The sequence below is a fragment of the Geotrypetes seraphini genome, chromosome 1 (genome assembly GCF_902459505.1).
Source record: "Geotrypetes seraphini chromosome 1, aGeoSer1.1, whole genome shotgun sequence".
Taxonomy (NCBI): domain Eukaryota; kingdom Metazoa; phylum Chordata; class Amphibia; order Gymnophiona; family Dermophiidae; genus Geotrypetes; species Geotrypetes seraphini.
The window spans coordinates 91,933,422-91,954,446 of NC_047084.1; the positions used below are offsets into that span (position 1 = coordinate 91,933,422).

Below are 21,025 nucleotides of genomic sequence, written 5' to 3' on the forward strand. Positions count from 1 at the left end.
GATACGGCACAGGGAAGGTCCTGGCGGGGTAGGCCGGGAGAAGCCTATTCACCACATTCCCTCTGCCAAGCCGGTCAATGCCACCGCTGCTGCTAGTTTATGAGGCCCAGAGGTATGTCAGGACTCACTGAATCGGTGAGTCTGATATTTTAAGGAAGTAAATAGATTTAAATCAATTCATCAAAGTGAATTGATTTGAATTGGCGAATTGGGCAGCACTAAATGCACAGGATCCTGCCGTAGGGGGGAAGGGGGGGAAAGGAGGATGAGAACTTCGAATAGGTACGTGTGTGTAGGGTTACTAGATGTCCGGTTTCCCCGGACAAAAGTTGTAAAATTTAAAAACCGCCCGGACTGCCAACAGAATCCTCAAAAATAGGACATATCCGGGGAAATCTGGGACATCTGGTATCCCTATCTACAGGGTGATGGGACAAAAGCGCGCGAGACAAACGCGTGCCAACAATTCAGCGCAAGACTTCAGCGCGCCGCAGGAAAACGTTCTATTAAAGGGCTCCGACACGGAGTGTGTGGGGGAACCCCCTCCACTCTACTTAATAGGAATCGTGCTGCCGTGTTGGGGGATGTAACCCCCCACATTATACTGAAAATTTAACTTTTTCCCTAAAAAATAGGGAAAAAGTTAAGTTTTCCTGCAGCGCACTGAAGTCTTGTGCTGAATTGTTGTCGCTCGTTTGTTGGCGCGCATTTGTCTCACGTGCTTAAGACTATGAACCATCCAGAGAGCTGAGGCCTATGTTTATGCCTCAGTTTAGCCAGCAACAGTTGAAGAATAGCAATATTATAGCTTATTTCCTCCCTGTTCTTTAAATTTACAAGCAGTATAAACAGCAAAAATAAAAAAAAAAGTTACCTAACTATATGGTTCTGAAGCATGAAAAACTGTAAAGCGCATAGACACCCTAGTAATATGGAATTTGCATTTTTGTTATTAATGATGCTGCCTACAAATTGACAGAAAATGAGAAACCAACACCCACAGCAAATATGGCACACACTACCATTCCAACACATATCTTCAGACTGTCCAATACTAAGCATTTTAAAAAGGGTAGTAGCTGTGTAGTCTGGTGTAACAAAATTGGCAGAGGTATGAGTAGGTGACAGTTTCTAGACTAATTAATTTATTGAGTCATACTGAGAGGGTGTAGCACAATCTGACTATAAAAGGTACCACATGCCTCTGTCAATTTTATTCCTAAGCATTTTCTTAAAAATGGTTTGCAATGTTGAGCCACAGTGCCCTCTACTGTGTCCTCCGTTCACTGTTTTATTCTACATGTTACACACTTCCAAATTAGAAAGCTGCACAGGAATGGGAATCGCAGGATTCCCACAAGGATGGCAGAAGTTGCCAAGGGATTCCCACGGGAATTTAGTCAAAGTCTCTGGCAAATGCCAGAATGAAGCTTGAATGCATCAATTGAGGCAATTGGAGCACCACAATGAGGCTTGGAGTGCCCAGAAAGGTAGCACAAACACCAGCTTGAGCCTTGGAACACTGTGTGCAATTTTGGAGGCCACATTACCGTAAAGATGTGCTCAGAATTGAGTCGGTTCAGCGGATGGCCACCAGGATGGTCTCATAAGCACATAAGCATTGCCTCTGCCGAGTCAGACCATAGGTCCATCATGCCCAGCAGTCCGCTCCCGCGGCGGCCCCCCAGATCAATGACCTGTAGTGATCTATTACTCAAGAGCATTTTGTCTTGTATAGTAACCCTGGATTCCCTTACCCTTTAGGAACTCGTCCAATCCCTTTTTGAAACCCAAAACTGTACTCTGCTCAACTACCCCCTCTGGAAGCGCTAGTCTCGGGGCTAAAGGGTCTCTCGTACGAAGAGAGACTGAACAAATTGCAGCTTTATACTCTCGAGGAGCGTAGGGAGAGGGGAGACATGATTGAGACATTTAAGTACATCACGGGACGGGTCGAGGTGGAAGATGATATCTTTCTTCTCAAAGGACCCTCGAACACAAGAGGACATCCGCTCAAACTCAGGGGAGGGAAGTTTTGTGGAGACGTCAGAAAGTACTTCTTCACGGAACGAGTGATAGAGCATTGGAACAAGCTTCCAGTACAGGTGATCGAGGCCCGCAGTATCCCAGACTTCAAGAATAAATGGGATACCTATGTGGGATCACTGCGAGAGTCATACCAATGAATAGGGTCGCTAGGATATAGACTTAATAGAGCAGGTCAGTAGAGTTAAGGGGGCCAGTAGACTTAAAAGGGGGTCAATGGTATGGGCAGACTTGATGGGCTGTAGCCCTTATCTGCCGTCATCTTTCTATGTTTCTAATTGGTTCAACAGCAAAACCACCCAAAAAACCGTGAGAGGCTACTGGCATTGAGAGGAAATGGAGGGCTGCTGGGATAAATTAATTGCAGAAATGGATCTTAGTGGGTATGGGTTAGATTCCAGTAGGAATGGGTGAAATTTCCATCTCCATACAAGTCTCTATGCCAAATCAGGAATTTAGTGGGGTAACTGCTAAATACTCCATTAGATATTATCATGACATATTTGAGATTATGGGTTTGTGTATAGTCAAATGGTACAAAGATATTTTAATTGTTAGCATCAAAACAGACTGCGCAACAAAATTATCCTGCATTCTGTGATGGTAATTATATGCGTAATCACAGACATAGAATTTATGCTTAGTGCCCAGCATCCCGGCATTTAATTTTAAGCGACCTTTATAGAGTTACCTCCTCAAACACTAGCATATGGCAGCATTAGCACATGCTGATTTTATTCAAGATTATACTCAAGGTCTGGTCAGAAAAGCTAAAAGAGAACCAAAGCCAAATCTCCAATTCCCCCTACTGATTTAAATAAAATCTGTGTTTTGAAGCTTTGGAAAAGTAGTCACAGTCTTAACTTCTTACCATGGCAGATTAGAAGCTGCTAAAACAAAGACAAGATCATCAGATCTGGCCAAACCATCCATCTGTACCAATAATTCTGTTTTCATCCTCCGACTTCCTTCATGATCACCACTGCCAAGATTCAAAAGAATAATTGTGTTTCAGTGAATGAAAAAAAATGAGTTTCTTAAAACAATTTAATTCTTGACACATCATATCACTTATAAAACTTTGCTGCTGGTCTTTAAAATCAAACTTTCGTGCCTCCCATCCTTTCTTGATAAACTCATCATCTCCTATTGCTCTTCCCGAACCCTTAGATCGGCTGATCAGAATTTATTGACCATACCTTCTATCAAGAAATTCTACTACACCAGAAATACTAATTTTTCTGTCGTAGCTCCAACTTTATGGAACGCCATGCCAACTCAACACCGCCATAAAAACTCACTCGACAAATTCAAGACTAAACTAAAAACGTTCTTATTCCAAGACGCATATCATAGCGTCTAAATATTTCCTTTTCCAACAGCATAGCAGTATGTTAAACGAACCGCTTTTAAGAAGCGATCCCCTTTCCTGGTGTTTTATTCCGCCCCCGCCCTTCCCCTTAATTAATTTATTTTAACGATGTAATTATTAACTTTCCTCCCTCTTTACTCTCAAACTCATGTTCGTATTTGTAATCTATTTAATGTTCACATTTTCTCCTCCTACCCCCTTCTAAAATTTATTTTAATATTTTTTAGCTTTGTAAACCAGCCAGGTGCACGTCAATGGTCAGTATATTAAAATTTACTTAAACTTGAAACTAGAGTTCTGCTCAAATTTTTCTATTTAAACAGCACAATTTTTCTCTATTTAAAAGGAACAGATTAAATTTTTTCTTATATTATAAGGCAAATATGTTGCTATTTGACGATAACTTGAAACCTGATTCAGCCAAAATTGTGAAACAGAAAAATTTAGTCAGGAAAGCATTTTCAGCTTACATTTTAACAAAACATGGCTCAAAGAATTCTGCATCTAGGAAACCGATACAAAACACTCTACACAAGATTTTAGACTAATCTCTGCTCTGAACCACATAATATACTATCGCTTTTCTTCTCTTTTTGGAAATTTGGTCACTCTCCTGGCATTGTAAACATCTGTGATGTCTGGCTACAATAAAGGCAGTAAGCTAAAACTGCGTGTTTAAACTTCAGTAACCATATTTCTTCATTTAAATAAGCTTCTTTACTGTAGCATTCAATGGGGAAAAGGGGAAATTGTTAAATCATGGCAATAAAATTAGAAAACATATTTTAAATTCATATACAGTTATAAGAACATAATTAGAGCTATACTGGGTCAGATCAATGGTCCATCTAGCCCAGAATCCTGTTTCCACAGTGGCCAATCCAGGTCACAAGTACCTGGCAAAAACCCAAAGAGTAGCAACATTCCATGTTAACAATCCAAGGGCAAGCAGTGGTTTCCCCAATATCTGCCTCAATAGCAGGCTATGAACTTTTCCTCCAGGAACTTGTCCAAACCTTTTTTTAAAACCAGCTATGTTAACCACTCTTAACACATACTCTGGTAAAGCGTTCCAGAACTTAACTATTCTCTGAGTGAAAAAATATTTCCTTCTATTGGTTTAAAGGTATTTCCCTGTAACTTTATCAAGCGATGGAGACTAGTTTACTGAGATAAAATTAGAAAAAAGTAGTTGCTTACCTGTGGTTGCCCAATTTGTTAACTTATTAATCTGCAGTAAGATGGGTTTTCAGCACGGTAGACAGCAGTGCAAATCCATGCTGTGGTTATGGTTTATTACAGGGGTGCCCAATAGGTCGATCGCAATCGACCGGTAGCTCGCCAAGGCAAAGTGAGTCGATCATCCAGGACTCACTTTGCCTTGGCGATCTATCGGGCCAATCAATCTTCCTCTCCCCGATGTCAATTCTGCCGTCGGAGAGGAAGTTCGGGCCAGCCAATCGCTGCCTGGCTGGGCGGAACTTCCTCTCCGACGGCAGAATTGACGTCAGGGAGAGGAAGATTGATCGGCCCGAAGCAGAGAGAGCATGAGGCGGCGGCGGCGGCGGCTTTGGGGCCTCTTATCCATTGGTGGCATTTGGGTCCTGTTCCCCAAAGGGGGCAGGCAGGGAGACAGAAGGAAAGAAGAGAAACAGAAAAAAAGAAAGGGGGCATGAAGAGAGAAAGAAAGAAATGTCAGGGAGAGAGGAAGAAAAAGTTGGGGGAGGGAATGAGGTGTGGAGGAGAGGAAGCATACAGGCTGAAAGAAAGATTGGATGCACAGTCAGAAGAAGAAAGTGCAAGCAGAGACTCATGAAATCACCAGACAAGGTAGGAAAAATGATTTTATTTTTTAGTGATCAAAATGTGTCTGAATTTATATCTGCTGTCTATATTTTACAATATGGTCCCCTTTTACTAAACCACAATAGTGGTTTTTAGTGCAGGGAGCCTATGAGCGTCGAGAGCAGCGCTGGGCATTCAGCGCAGCTCCCTGCGCTAAAAAAATGCTATTGTGGTTTAGTAAAAAGGGAGGGGGTGGGTATTTGTCTATTTTTGTATGGTATTTACTGAGGTGACAGTGCATAGAGTCATCTGCTTTGACCTCTTTGAAAAAACCCTGGAATAGGAATGATAATTAACAATTCTATGCGTACAGTGTGCGTTGTGTTTTTTTTAAAATTTTATTGTTGGTAGATCCATTTTGACTTGGTCATTTTAAAAGTAGCTCGCGAGTCAAAAAAGTGTGGGCACCCCTGGTTTATTAGATTTGATAGACCACTTTTACTTGTCATGGCACAACAGAGATGTGTATAAAATTAAAATTCAATCCACTTCAATAGAAAAGGAGGTTTTGAATTTTTTTTAAAAAGTCATCCCATTTTAGCTACATAATGTGTAGTGAGCATGACCTAGGTAGGACATGGGCGGGTGGAGATGTGGTTGCTATAACAGCTACTGTGTGGGTCAGTATGGCATGATAGTAAATTTGATTACATTATCAGCAGTCGTGGCAGCTATCACCTCAAGAGGAAGCAATAACTGCAGCTTTGCTACTGGCCATCCAGTAGCACAGCGTATTGTCACAGGTTCTGCAGCAGTGCTACCATAAACCCTTGATAGGCTTTCCTGACATAACCCTACACACACAAGAACAACTCTTGATGGGCCTTCTCGACACCCCAATCCAAAGTTCTGCCCCCCTTGATAAAGCCCTGTCCACCCCAGGGTCATACCCTTCCCCCCATCCCATCCCCTGGGATATACTTGGGGATCAGCACTGATGCCTCATTAGTCCCAAGCGGCTGAAATCCTCTCTCCCCTAGTCAGTCCTGCATCGCTCAGTGTCAGGAAACAAATGGCACCAATGACCCTTAGCAGTAGTTTCACAATAGTACCACGAGAATATATGCATGCTGTTCTCGGATAACACCTGCTATAGGTAAGTAACTATGCTTTTTCTGAGGACCAGTAGGCAATCAATACATTCTCATGTGTGGGATTCCCAAGCTACCAGAATTTTGCCTCTGAGAAGAGGGCTATTGACAACAACCATGAACCTGACTAATCTAAAAGAAGCAAGAAGGTGGTGAATCTCCTTCTGGCAAGAAAAACAGTAAAGGCAACCTAGAGTGCTCAATTTCTTTATTGTATCAATCAAGACTAGACACATGCATGTTTCAGCCACTGGCCTGCTCAGTAATGCTCTTGGATTGGCGCTTTTTTGGGCAGTTTGAAGCAACTGCAAACCACTTCAAACAGCCCCAAAAAAGCACTATTGTCATCTCTTAAATCCAAGAGCATTACTGAGAAAACTCCTGAAGCAGGCCAGTGGCTGTTTTTCTTGCTTTCTAACATCAAAGTCAAGTCTACATCCAACAGGAAATTGGTGGCAAGACATAAAGATGGCAGACCCAGATGATCCCTCACTAAACTTAGAAGAGCTTGAATTATTCTGTTAAGAAGGATGGTCAGAAACTGCACCATTCTGCTGGCTGTCAGCACTGTAAAAGAAACTTCCAAGAAGTAATGCATTAAGGGATGTGAAAACCTATACAATTAAGACTTTTTGTCTTCTTATTTTTGAATATCTTACTTTTTTTTATAATTTGAAAGTGTAAAGTAGATGTGATAGAATGCATAAGAAACTGCTGGTTCCCCTTAAACACATGCCTTCAAAGACCCACCTTAAGAAGTCTAGGACCAGAGTGCTAAGCAAGAAGGGTATGGTTCAGCTAGGGGAAACAAAAGCCCAAAACAGAGACCATCCAGGAAGCACACAGAAGATAGGAACAGCTCTCTAGTATATGCTTCTACAACTTATGTGTAAAAGTAACAGAATATTGGGTAAAGTATGAAAAGGTTCTCATTGAAATACTGTGAAATTTTTGACTTTTATGGCCTAGCCAGAGCTAGGCCTTTCTTTGTTTAATACAGACTTCAAGCTGATGCACACTGGAAAAAAAAATACTGTTTATTTGTAGGATAAGCAGCATAAAATCCGTTTTACTCTTTTGGAATCTTACTAGGTACTTGTGACCTGGATTGGCCACAGTTAGAAACAGGATACTGGGCTTTATGGAACTTTGATATGTCCCAGTATGACAATTACAGTATATTGTTTTTTAAAATGAGAATCATTATCACATTTTTAGAATAGAAGATCTTTGTGTAAGATTATTTTTATTATACAAAGATATTGTTCTGGCCTGAGGAAGGTTTGTTTTTACTTCCAAAAGACAAAAATGTACTAGGTTAGTCCAATAAAATGTTATCACCACCAGTGTTCCCGCTAAGCTGCGTTGGCCTGCGCTCACGCACAAAATATTACATCGCAGCGCAAAGTTTCTCTTCACAGCGCACACACGCGTCGGTAAGGTAAGGGGACGCATTGGGGGGATTGCACTTCCCCACAATTGCCATGCTTCGGTTCCTCTTCTTCCTTCCTTCCTCCCCCCCCCCCCGCGGGACCCTGCGGCACCATCAACTCTTACTCCCTCTAATGTCGGCCCTGCAGCTCCAGACTTCCTCGCACCTTCTCCCCTCCCCCTTTGGATCGCTATTATTTTAAATGTTATAGCCGCGGAGCTGTATCCAACAGTGGAGATGTCTAACCTCGGCCTGCCCCGGAACTCTTACTGCAGCAGACGCCCGTCTAGGCAGGAACAGGAAGTCACTGTTGCAGTAAGAGTTCCGGGGCAGGCCGAGGTTAGACATCTCCACTGATGGATACAGCTCCGCGGCTATAACATTTAAAATAATAGCGATCCAAAGGGGGAGGGGAGAAGGTGCGAGGAAGTCTGGAGCTGCAGGGCCGACATTAGAGGGAGTAAGAGTTGATGGTGCCGCAGGGTCCCGCGGGGGGGGGGGGGGAGGAAGGAAGGAAGAAGAGGAACCGAAGCATGGCAATTGTGGGGAAGTGCAGAGCTGCAGGGAAGAGTGTTGCGGTACCCAGCTGGAGGGAGAAGGAAGATGAGGGAGGGAATTAAAGGAGATGCCAGGGCTTGGAGCGTAGGAGGAAGGTATGCCAGTCTAAGGGAAAAGGAAGGGGGAGATGTGAGAGCATGGAGGGGGAGCGAAAGATGGAAGAAAAGGAAAGGAGAGAGATGCCAGAGAATCAGGGAAGGGGAGATACCAGACTATGAGGAGAGGTGTGGGAGAGGGAAGGCGAGGAGAGAGATGCCAGACCAATGGGGTGAAAGGAGAGATGGAAGGGGGAGGCATACAGTTTCTGGAAGGGGCATAGAAGGAGAGAAGATGCCATATAGGGGAAGAGAGACGGCAGACAGTGGATGGAAGGAAGAGAGTTACAAGAAGATGAGGAAAGGAGAAACCACAGAAGACAAAGGTAGAAAAAAATTTCTATTTATTTATTGCTTTAGGAGACATGTGTCACTGTTTCTGTGAAGCATTGTATGCAGAGTCCAGCTTCTTGCTGGTTCAATTTAACCTTTGTCTATGTATTTTTATTTTATCCCCCCTTTTACAAAACTGTGAAGCGTTTTTAGCACCAGCCTTGGTGGTAGCAGCTCTGATGCTCAGAATTTTATGAGCATCAGAGCTGTTACCTCCGTAGCTAAAATCCACACTACAGTTTTGTAAAAGAGGGAGGGGTTAGTTTGTGATTACATATTCCTTACTAGGCGAAGGTGTTTTCTGTGTTCTGTGTGTTCGAAAGACATGGTTTTCTGTTAGGATTGACGGTGTAGGATTGATCTGTGCTGGTCTGGCTTGTTTAGTTTTACAATGGGTGTATTGATGTACTGCTCACTGCAATATGTAAGATGCTGCCTTTTCCTAGGTACTCATGTGTGACGTGTGGTTTGTTACTAAAAATCATGTTTTTCTTACAGATGGGGGGGGGGGTGCCAAAAAATGATGGGCCCCGGATGTTACATATGCTAGGTACGCCACTGTATGTAAAGATACCAGAAAGCTGGCGTAGCAAAAACTTCTAAGTTTTGAGTATTTAACCCTCCCACAATCTCACGGGCACTCGTTTCAAGTTTATTGAGATTTTGATTTAAACGCAATATCAAATATTTTCAATGCGTATAACAAAAATAAATTTGGGGAAATAAATAAAACCATTTGAACCAGTGTTCCCGCTAAGCTGCGCTGGCGTGCGCTGGCGCACAAAATATTACATCGCAGCGCACACGTTTCTCGTCACAGCGCACGATCGGAAGAGGCGTACGGCAGATGGCAGGGCGGCGAGAGGAGAATCGGGCGAGTTGGCTCATAACTTGCTGGCGCCCGATATTTTTGGCTCACGGTGAAAAAAGTTTGCTCACAACACCCGCCCGCTTAGAGGGAACACTGATCACCACCCACTCTTTATTTTTGTTTTCCGTTTTATTTAACTGTCACATTAATAAATTGGTAAAAAAAAAGAAAATGATCACATTTCAAAAACATTTTAGGAGTTGTTTGAGCTCAAAAATTGAACAGACATTGTAAGCCAGGTTTTTTGCATGTTTTGCGTTTTAAAAGTTTTATTAGGTCTTTTGTTAGCTTGCCAGTATTTTTGAATTGTTTAAAACATCTTTTGGTGCATTTTGTTTTTATATACTTCAAAAAACTGCGCAGTACACAGAAGGCACAACTTTCTTTAAGAAGTAATTAATCCTCTCTTTCATCAAGCTATGCTGCCAAGCATCACAAGCTAAATGCCGAGCCATTCTGTTCTACTTTTGCCTATGGGCAGCTCTGCAGCACAGCTTGATAAAAGGGGAGGGGTAAAAGCTTTCATGTGCATCTAAAAAAGTAATATTTGTATATATTTTACAGAAACACTCTAATTGCTTAATATTGTTGCTTTGACTTCTAGAATCAGATATACTAGTGATAATTCTAAAGCAAAAAAAAAAAAAAGTTACTAATTACCCATAACCAGCGCCTCTCTGACTCATCACAGACTCCAACTCATCCAAAAAAATAGTAGAAGGTGCATGATAGCGAGCAAGTTCAAATAATACCTGTTCCAAAAAAAGAAACCACAAGGCTTTTAGCAAATGTATTATTAAGCTTTTCAAAAAGAATAATTAGTTAAACATAGAAATATGCCAGCAGATAAAGGCCAAATGGCCCATCTAGTCTCCCCATCCACAGCATCTATTATTTCTTTCTCTCCCTAAAAGATCCCATGTGCCTGTCCCACACTTTCTTGAATTCAGGCACAGTCTTTTTCTCCACCATCTCTACTAAGGAAAACAGCTCTAGAAAAGTTAGAATTGTTTCTGGAGCTGACAACAATTAATAGAAATATATCATTTTACAATAGCAGGTCCTGAAATTAACCCAAATTTTCATCCCATAAATTGAGAAAATAGAACCTACAAGATGTAGAACAGTCTCCAGAAAAACTTTAAAAGAACTTCAGGCCTACTTTCATTATTTTAAAAAGGCTGTTTTTTTGTATAAAAAAAAAATCTTTATTCATTTTTATCTTTCATCAAGTTCACAATATTAAATCATTTAAATTAATACACATCACTTGAATTTCTTTCTATTATTATCTTAAATACATGAATTTATTCCCTCCCAGACCCACCCTTCCCACAAATATTTTAATCATAAATTTCATATAAATATTATATTCATATCTATTAAGTAAACCTTAAACAGAATTTTATACCACCCCCTCCCCTTATTGTAAATGTATTTTAAATGGAAAATGGAAAACAGTGTCTAATCATTGCAATAAATTGTCAATGGCCCCCAGATATTCTTAAAATTATTATAATTTCCTTTTTGTATGGCAATTGTTCTTTCCATTTTGTAAATATGGCACAGCGAGTTCCACCAGAAAGTATAGTTAAGTCTACTATAATTTTTCTAATTCCTGGTGATATGTTGTATCACCAGGATATGTTGACTCCTGTCATTATCAATAAAAGTTTATTATTGCTTGATGAAATTTGACTTTTTATTCTCATTGATGTCCCGAATAGAATTGTATCATATGATAGAGCTACATGGTTCTCTAATAGACAGTTAGTTTGAGACCAAATTGATTTCCAAAAGGCCATGATACAGGGACAATAGAATATTAAATGATCCAGAGTCCCTGCTTCCAGATTACAATGCCAGCATCTATTAGACTTAGAGCTATCCAACTTTTGTAATCGAACTGGGGTCCAAAATGCTCTATGTAACAAAAAAAACAAAAAAAAAGTTTGTCTCATAGATGCAGACATTGTACATCTCATTCTCTAAGACCAAATTCGTGGCCATTGAGATGCAGAAATTTGGTGCTTAATCTCAATGCTCAAAATGTCTCTAAGACACGTCTTTGGTTTTTTATTCATAAAGCCAGATATCAATTTATGCCACTGTGCGGCTTGGTGTCCCAAGAAATCTGTCTGAAAGCATAAGAATTCCAGACTATACTGATTATTAAGATGTTTCCATTCAGGGACCCCTTCCTGAATAGCCTGCTTCAGTTCCAACTATCTGAAACTTTGTGATTTGTTAAGACCACATTTATTTTGTAACTGTGAAAATTCAAGCAGTTTACCATTTGAAATAACATCATCTAATGTCCGTATACCTGCAATAATCCAATGCTTCCAGACGACTTTAAATCCGCTAATTTGAATCTTGGAGTTTAGCCATATAGATTGATTTGTTGATTTATTTATTGGGTTAGGTGTTAAATTACTGACATAACACAATGTTTTCCATGTATCCATCAATATTCTGTTCTCTTTATATTTTCTAGGCATCTTAATACTGAGAACATGAGATAAATTTAGAGGGAACAAGAGTCGTCATTTCAAATACAACCAATCTGGGATATTTTCCATGAGCTCTGGGAAGACCCAATACATACCCTGGCGTAAAATATAGGCTTGATGATACCTATAAAAATTTGGAAAATTTACCCCTCCCTCCTCAATTGGATTTTGTAAAGATACTAAAGCAATTCTAGGCATTTTACCCAGCCAAACAAATTTTGTGAGAATACTATTTAACTTTTTATAGAACCCACAACCCCAGGGTGCTGAGGCTGTAGCTTTAACCAGTGCACCACACTCTCTCTGCTCTGTGTTGATTATCTTTCCTCCTCAAGCACCACAGGCCATCTCTCATAAGAACATAAGACTAGTCTTACTGGATCAGATCAATATAGTAACATAGTAACATAGTAGATGACGGCAGATAAAGACCCAAATGGTCCATCTAGTCTGCCCAACCTGATTCAATTTAATTTTTTTCTTCTTAGCTATTTCTGGTCAAGTATCCAAAGCTCTACCTGGTACTGTGCTTGGGTTCCAACTGCCGAAATCTCCATTAAAACCTACTCCAGCTCCGGTATTTGGAATGGGCAGACTTGGTGGGCTATAGCCCTTTTCTGCCGTCATTTTCTATGTTTCTATTCATTGGAACAAACTCCCACTGCAGGTGATTGAGGCCAGCAGTGTATCAGATTTTAAGAGAAAATGGGATTTTCACATGGGATCTCTAAGGGAGTGAAATCAGGGGGGCGGGTATTTGGAATGGGCAGACTTAGTGGGCTATAGCCCTTTTCTGCCATCATTTTCTATGTTTCTATGTTTCTATCTAAACCCTCCCAGCCATTGAAGCCCTCTCCAGGCCATCCTTCCCCACATGGCCATATACAGACACAGACCATGCAAGTCTGCCCAGTACTGGCCTTAGTTCAATATTTAATATTATTTTCTGATTCTAAATCTTCTGTGTTCATCCCACGCTTCTTTGAACTCAGTCACAGTTTTATTCTCCACCACCTCTCTCGGGAGCGCATTCCAGGCATCCACCTCCCTCTCCGTAAAGTAGAATTTCCTAACATTGCCCCTGAATCTACCACCCCTCAACCTCAAATTATGTCCTCTGGTTTTACCATTTTCCTTTCTCTGGAAAATATTTTGTTCTACGTTAATACCCTTTAAGTATTTGAACGTCTGAATCATATCTCCCCTGTCTCTCCTTTCCTCTAGGGTATACATATTCAGGGCTTCCAGTCTCTACTCATACGTCTTCTGGCGCAAGCCTCCTATCATTTTCGTCGCCCTCCATGGTTATCCCATGACTTCTTTAAAGCAACAATGCAGGAATTCCACTGCTATTTTGGGTTGAACTGTCATTCCATGGAAGTTACCCCAGTTCATCGTTTCCATCCTCTTCCCATTAAACAAACCAAAAAAACACCAAAAACCAGAACTTAGGAAACATTTCAATTAGAGTACAGTTTTACCTATCGTCTATCTTGAACAATAGTAACTCCTTTATATGTTTAAAAAAATCTCCTCCTAATGAGCAAACTGCAGAAAAATCACAAACACAATAAATGACCAACATGAATCAGGGAGAGTAGGTAAAATGCTTTTAATCGAACTAAACAGAAACTTACTGCAAGAGGTGAGGAAAGGGATATAATCAGACAGGGCAAGTCCAAGGGTTTCAGAAACCTTAGGCCAGGGGTGACCACACTTTTTGGGCTTGCGAGCTACTTTTAAAATGACCAAGTCAAAATGATCTACCAACAATAAAATTTTAAATAACACAAAGCACACTGTACACATAGAAAATGTTAATTATCATTTATATTCCAGGTTTTTTTTCAGAGGGGTCAAGGCAGATGACTTAATGCAGTAACAACTATACAACTCAGTAACAACTATACAAAAATAGACAAATATACCCCCCTCCCTTTTCACTAAACTGCGATAACTGTTTTTAGCGCAGGGAGCTGCGCTGAATGCCCCGCGCTGCTCTCGATGCTCATAGGCTCTCTGCGCTAAAAATCACTATTGTGGTTTAGTAAAAGGGGGCCATAATATAGACAGCAGATATAAATTCTCAAAACGGACACATTTTGATCACCAAATTGAAAATAAAATCATTTTTCCTACCTTTGTTGTCTGGTGATTTCATGAGTCTCTGGTTGCACTTTCTTCTTCTGACTGTGCATCCAATATTTCTTCCCTTCTTTCAGCCTACTGTATGCTTCCTCTCCTCCAGACCTCATTCCCTCTCCCAACTTTTTCTTCCTCTCTCCCTGCCTCCTCCCCTTTCTTTTTCTCTGTGCCCCCCTTCTTTCTTTCAGCCTGTCTCTCTCCATGCCCCCTTTCTTTCTGTTTCCCTTTTTCTTTTTGTCTCCCTGCCTGCCATGACCCCCCCCCAAGCCACTGCAATCAGGGAACAGGCCCCCAAGCCACTGCTGCCAAGTTCTGAGCTCTCCCTGTTTCTCGATGCCATAAACAGGACAGCAGAAGCGCCAGGCCCACCAGCCTTCCCCCAACGTCAAGTCTGACGTCGGAGAGGAAGTTCCGGGCCAGCCAGGCAACAATTGGCTGGCCCAGAACTTCCTCTCCGACGTCAGAATTGATGTGTGTGTTGGGGGGGGGGGAGAAGGCTGGTGGGCCCGGCATTTCTGCTGTCCTGTTTATAGCATCGGGAAGCAGGGAGACCACAAAGGCAACGCGAGTCTTTCACAGAGCCTGGGATGGGCTCCGCGATCGACTCATGGTGCCTTCACGATTGACCTTTTAGGCACCCCTGCCTTAGGCAAACCTTCAGCCATTTCTTTGGTGGTATACAATAGTATAATAGTGAGAAATAAATGGACTAGATTCAGTAAAATGCATTAGCAAGTGTTTTGTTAGAATACGTTATTTAATGCAAGTCCCACTATTTTCAGTCTAGGCCTCGAACTTTGTAATATGAGGCTCAATTTTGAAAAGGGATTTTTTTTCTAGTTTTTCTTTTTTTGGGTGGGGGTGATAAGGAAAACGCAAAAGAAAAGAAGGATAATATAATATAATAAAATGGTAAGCCGCGCATGCGCACTTCCTAAGTGTGGGTCCGTTTTCTGTGAGCTGCAGCTAGGAAGTGCGCATGCGCGGCTCACCCCCTGCCCTCTCCGTCGCCTCCCGCCTCCAGCAGCGTGACAGTTTTCAAAGAGGCGCGGGATTCTTTCAACGCGGAACCACCAGCCGTTAAAGCTCCTGGCGCTGACTCCCGAGGGTGGAGGAGAGGCAAGATAGAAGAAGATTTCCGCTGCCCGGCACCCAAGTCCTTTGCCGACCCCCCTTCCCTTACCGCGGCCCCGACTGGCGATTTAAGCAGCGTGTCCAGCAGTCTTCACACGCTGCTTCGGGCCCTTCTACTGCCCTGATTTGCTCCGGACGTGCCAGACTAAATCAGGCCAGTAGAAGGACCCGAAGCAGCGTGTGAAGAGTGCTAGACACGCTGCTTGAATCACCATGTGTAGTCGGACCCACGGGAAGGGAAGGGAAGGGGGGGCTGCCAAAGGACTTGGGCCCGCGTTTGTAGTCGCTACTGTGGGAAGGGAAAGGGGGTAGAGGAAACAATAACGCTGCTGCACAGTGAACTGGTGTGGGAGGAGGGAAATGGAAGGGGGAGGGAATGTTGCTTTGGACAGACAGAAAGAGGGAGGAAGGGAGACAGAAAGACACAGGGGCAGGTGCACAGGGAACTGGTGTGGGGGGAGGGAAATGGAGGGGAAAGGAATGCTGCTTTGGACACACAGACAGAGGGAGGAAGGGAGACAGAAAGACAAGAAGAAAGACACAGGGGCAGGTGCACAGGGAACTGGTATGGGGGGAGGGAAAGGTGCTGCTGGACAGGGGGGAGGTAAAACAAAGGGAGCAGGGCTGCTGCTGCATAAGGAGAGCTGTGAAGGGATGGTGGTGGACACAGGGGAGGTAAAGGAGAATGGACAGGGGGAGCAGGCAAGGGGTGGTGATGGACAGCCAAGGAAAAAGAAAGAAAGAAAGCGGCTAAGGAGAGAGAGAGAGAAAAAGAAATAGAGACACACACACATATATTCTAGCACCCGTTAATGTAACGGGCTATAAGACTAGTGAGATATAAAAATTATTTGTAGTGACAACAGAAAAAATCTTGAGAGAGCATGCAACTGAATTCAGGTGATAGCATGGACAAATGGAGGGGACACATGAGGTAGCGGCTGTGCAAAACATTCCATGCACACTAACCATATTACCCTCTAACTTGGCTAATTTTTCTTACTTGGCGGTAGAAGAATGTACTGTAAATATTTTTACTGTGCTCTAAGCATTGTCGATTAAGGTATTAAAAAAGAAATCCAAATAAATACTTTTGGTCTGTTTGTCACAGTAGAGCAGGGGTTCTCAACCCAGTCTTTGGGACACATCTGGTCAGTCAGATTTTCAGGGTACCCACAATGAATAGGCATGGGAGATTTGCACACGATGGTGGTGGTACGTGTAAATTTATCTCATGCCTATTCTGTGAAATATGACTGAGAATGGATTGAGAATGCCTGAAGCAAGTGAAGTTTTGCTGTTGCAACTAAACATTTCCTTGCAATAATCTAGGCAGGGAGATTTTAAGCTACTCCAGGAAAGTAAGCCTCAAGGACCTGCAAATCTTATTCATTGGACTCTTTCATAGCGAAGATACAGGAGCCAGGTTATATAAGTAAATATATGGATGCAAGATAGATACAGATATAGATAGATATATACATAGGTATACACAGTACCTATTAAATCTGACACGGTGCATATTACATGCAATTTATTATGGCCAAATGACAACACACAACAAATAGCCCATTACAAAAACGAACAATTCCCTTATGTAAATTACATTTTTTCACAGCGCTAAGCCCCCCTTTTACAAAGCCATGCTAGCGGATTCCGTGCAGCAAAAGCGCCGAAGCTCTTTAAATCCCTTTGGGCTTTGGGGCAGTAACTACAGCAGCCCATGCTACCAGTCTTTTGGAAAAGAGGGGGTAAATTTCCAAAATGTTGGATAAAATCTATGATACACACCTAATATGCTAAAGTTAAAGAATCCTACCCGCACCAGCTTTTCTGAATCCCCTCTCCACTTGCTGACAATGGTAGATGCTGAAATGTTAAAGAACGTTGTATTGCATTCAGTTGCAACAGCCTTGGCAAGCAACGTCTTTCCAGTACCTAGGATAGTGATAAAATGAGAAAATGTCTTAAATGTCAGCAAAAATAGTTGTAAGCTGGCATCAACAGAAGCTTAAAAAGTATAGCAGTCGGTTGTTAGATTTAAGTAAATTGAGGCTATGAAAAGATATAGCAGATTGTAAAAATTTCAATCCCCTGACGAAGTAAAAAATAGCGAAACGGCAGAGTTCCCGTCAGGTGAAAGCTAAGGGGCTCATAATAATAAAAAAAAAAGTCTAAAAAGTGGCCTAAATGGGTACTTAGACAATCAAAAAGCCTGCTCGTCCAAGTACCCATAATCAAAGCTGGTTTTAGACGTATCTAAAACCAGCTTAGGCCTTTCCCCTGCCTCTAAACGCATAGAGCCAAAAGAGGCGTTTTTAGAGGAGGGGAAAGGGTGGGAGGTGGGCCGACCTACACCTAGGCGTACACCAGGTATAACCAAAACTTTAGGCAGGTTGCCTAGTCAGCACTTATACGCTTGGACTTAGACCAAGTCAAAACAGGGGTGGGGGGTCGGGGGGTCAGCGAGGGGGGTTGCGAGCGGCCGGGGGGGCCCTTGCGTCGAGAGCAGGAGGGCTTGGGCTCCCTCCTGCCCCAATAGTGTCGGGGGGTGGGAGTTAGGGGTGCCGGGGCAGGAGGGCTTGGGCTCCCTCCTGCCCCGATAGTAAGGGGGGGGGTTTCGGGGGTTCCACGGGGCAGGAGGGCATGGGTTCCTTCCTGCCTGGATTGTTGTAGGGGGGGGGGATTCTGTAACCGATGTTGTTTTTGACAGACACCAGTTACAGAATCCAGCTTTTAGGCGAAGGACTGGCTCCTCCTTCGCCTAAAAGCTCCTGTTTTGGGCGTTTGGGAGTTATACTTTTTTTAGGTTGATTATATGATGTTAGTGTAGACGTAGTGGTGGTCTGGGTGTTTAAACAGCTGAACATAGAGGCAGGCCATTATTTTTTTTAAAAACCCTTTTGGACGTACTTTTTGATAATGGACATTTTCCCTGCTTCTACTTTCAACGTTTAAGGCCTTAGGCCAAAAGGGGACTTAGACGTTTTTTTTTATTATTATGCCCCTCCTTGTATCTAAGTTTTAATGCAGTAAGCATAGCCGAATTAAAATTATTTTAGAAAAGCCCACAGTGGGTTTTATGTGAATTAGTGATGATATTCATACCCCAAGAAAAATACCAGAAAGTTACGGGTGTTTTGGGTGTTTGAAGTTCACCATCCCATTTATAAGTGATATTAGAGAAACTGGTTTCATTTTACTTGTTTCATTTGCGGGGATATGGCCACCCTCTTGGCATCATTGTGTTTTCTTGGAGGCTGCCCTAGCTTAGATCCAGAGGCTTGAGGTTGTTTGGTACTGACAACCTCTGCCTGGATCCTTGAAAGGATCTCCATGCAGAGGAGCCTCCATAATATTGCTGAAAATGCTGTGAGCCTCAAAATTTACCCCGACCGGCCCCTCTGGGGGCAAGTGGTCTGCTTTCTGGCAATGACCGGGTAGAAATCTACCATCTTCCGTGTGCCGCATTTCTAATGACATCATTAGTGATGCAGCAGAGGGAATTCCCCAACGAGAGAAGGCCGCAAAGCAGCCTGTTTAGAGTGCTGTCGGCCCGATGCTGCTCTGGAGGGAGGTATGTAGGGCTCGCGGTCAGCAGGGTTCGGATGATTGGCAGGCTGGATTAAAAACTAAACGGGCTAGATATGACCCGCGGGCCATAGTTTGCCCATGTCTGATCTAGAGGTTGTGATGGAAGAGGATGAGTTGGATTTAGTGGTGATCACAGAGACGTGGGTTCACAGAAAACCATGGCTGGGATATAGTTATACAGGGCTATAATCTGGGTCAGGAACTGGTTGAGTGGAAGGCAACAGAGGGTAATGGTCAATGGAGATTGCTCTGAGGAAAGGAATGTTACCAGTGGTGTGCCTCAAGGCTTGTTTCCTTGGCCTGTTCTTTTTAACATTTTTGTAAGCAATATTGCTGAAGCACTGTCGGGTAAGATTACAAAGTAACATAGTAGATGACGGCAGATAAAGACTCGAATAGTCCCATCCAGTCTGCCCAACCTGATTCAAATCTAAAAATTTTGGGGGCTGTTTTGTTTTTTTTTCTTAGCTATTTCTGGGCAAGAATCCAAAGCTCTGCCCGTACTGTTCTTAGGTTCCAACTACTTGAAGTCTCCGTCAAATTTCACTCCAGCCCATCTACACCATCACAGCCATTGCGGATGATACCAAAATCTACAATAGAGTAGACATCCATGATGGTGTGAATAACATAAGAAAGGACCTAGCAAAGCTTGAAGAATGGTGTGAAATGTGAAAGCTAAAATTTAATGCTAAGAAATGCAAGGTCATGCATTTGGGCTGCAAAAACCCAAGGGAACAATACAGTTTAGGGGGTGAAGAACTTTTGTGGATGAAAGAGGAGCAGGACTTGGGTGTGTTAGTATATGATGATCTAAAGGTGGCCAAACAGGTTGAGAAGGCAACGGTGAAAGCTAGAAAGGTGCATAGGGAGAGGTATGGCCAGTAGGAAAAAGACTCTGGTGAGACCTCATTTAGAATGTGCAATTTTGGAGACTACACCTTCAAAAAGATATATACAGGATGGAGTTGATTCAGAGGAAGGCTACTAAAATGGTCAATGGTCTTCATCGTAAGGCATATGGGGACAGACTTAAAGATCTCAATATGTATACTTTGGAGAAAAGGCAGGAGAGGGAAGATATGATAGAGACATGAGACGAGTATCTTTCATTTGAAAGGAAGCTCTGGAATGAGAGACCATAGGATGAAGGCATAGGAGTAATCTAAGGAAATACTTTTTTACAGAAGGGGTGATGAATGTGTGGAATAGTCTCCCAGTAGAGATGAATGAGACATAGATTATTTCTAAATTCAAGAAAGAGTGGGACAGGCACATGGGATCTCTTAGGTCGAGTAGGACATAATGGATGCTGCAGATGAGTACTGGATGGGCCATTTGGTCTTTATCTGCTGTCATGTTTCTCTGTTTCTAAAAATCTTCTTTACAACTGTCATTTATAAAACATAAAGATAATATTACAGATCAACAAAAATCCCATTTTCCCTCCCCCATACTTCCTCCCAGCCCCTTACAAGGATACCAGAAAGGAAGTACTAAATACAACTCGCTCTGTGCATCTCTCCAACCCCCAGCCTAGTATCTCTCCCTGTCTTTCAGAAACCCCACTTCCATAACATGGCCTCTCCCCTAATATTTCCAAATACTTCCCATCCCAATGGAGCCCAGGCCAGCAGCATCTCCTTTGTCCTTTCCAAACTCCAGTATAAAACTATTTAACCTGGGCACCAGTGAAAAATGGGATGGGTTAAGGGGTCTTCTTACTCAGTGAGTGATGCACACACAGGCAGACTGCAGTCTATTCTATTCAAAACAGGAGCGAGTGATCCAAGGAGGTAAGTTTCAGACACTGTTGCAATACCTCTGCAGACTGCAGTTGCTGCCTGGAATTCTCCATTGGTAAAGGGGAGGCAGTTAACTTTATGAGCAGTGCTGCCTGAGCACTGGCCTGAGTCTCATGATACCCCCCAAACCCCCTCACCTGAGTGGAGTTGCTGCTGAGTGACCCCTCCCCCCCAGCTCCAATATTAACTAA

General features: G+C 42.6%; 1 protein-coding gene across 4 annotated transcripts in view; it reads right to left on the minus strand.

The window, feature by feature from the left end:
• The window catches only part of KATNAL2 (katanin catalytic subunit A1 like 2), a 152,533-nt gene that overhangs the window by 23,767 nt on the left and 107,741 nt on the right, over positions 1-21,025 (minus strand). For 3 of the 4 annotated variants that reach the window (XM_033934923.1, XM_033934930.1, XM_033934908.1), the window contains 3 exons: positions 17,255-17,373; positions 10,304-10,395; positions 2,918-3,028 (listed from right to left, as the gene is read on the minus strand). In XM_033934923.1, the coding sequence (XP_033790814.1) occupies positions 2,918-3,028; positions 10,304-10,395; positions 17,255-17,373 (322 nt within the window). The remainder of the gene's footprint in view (positions 1-2,917; positions 3,029-10,303; positions 10,396-17,254; positions 17,374-21,025) is intronic. The other variant, XM_033934914.1, reaches the window with a different exon arrangement.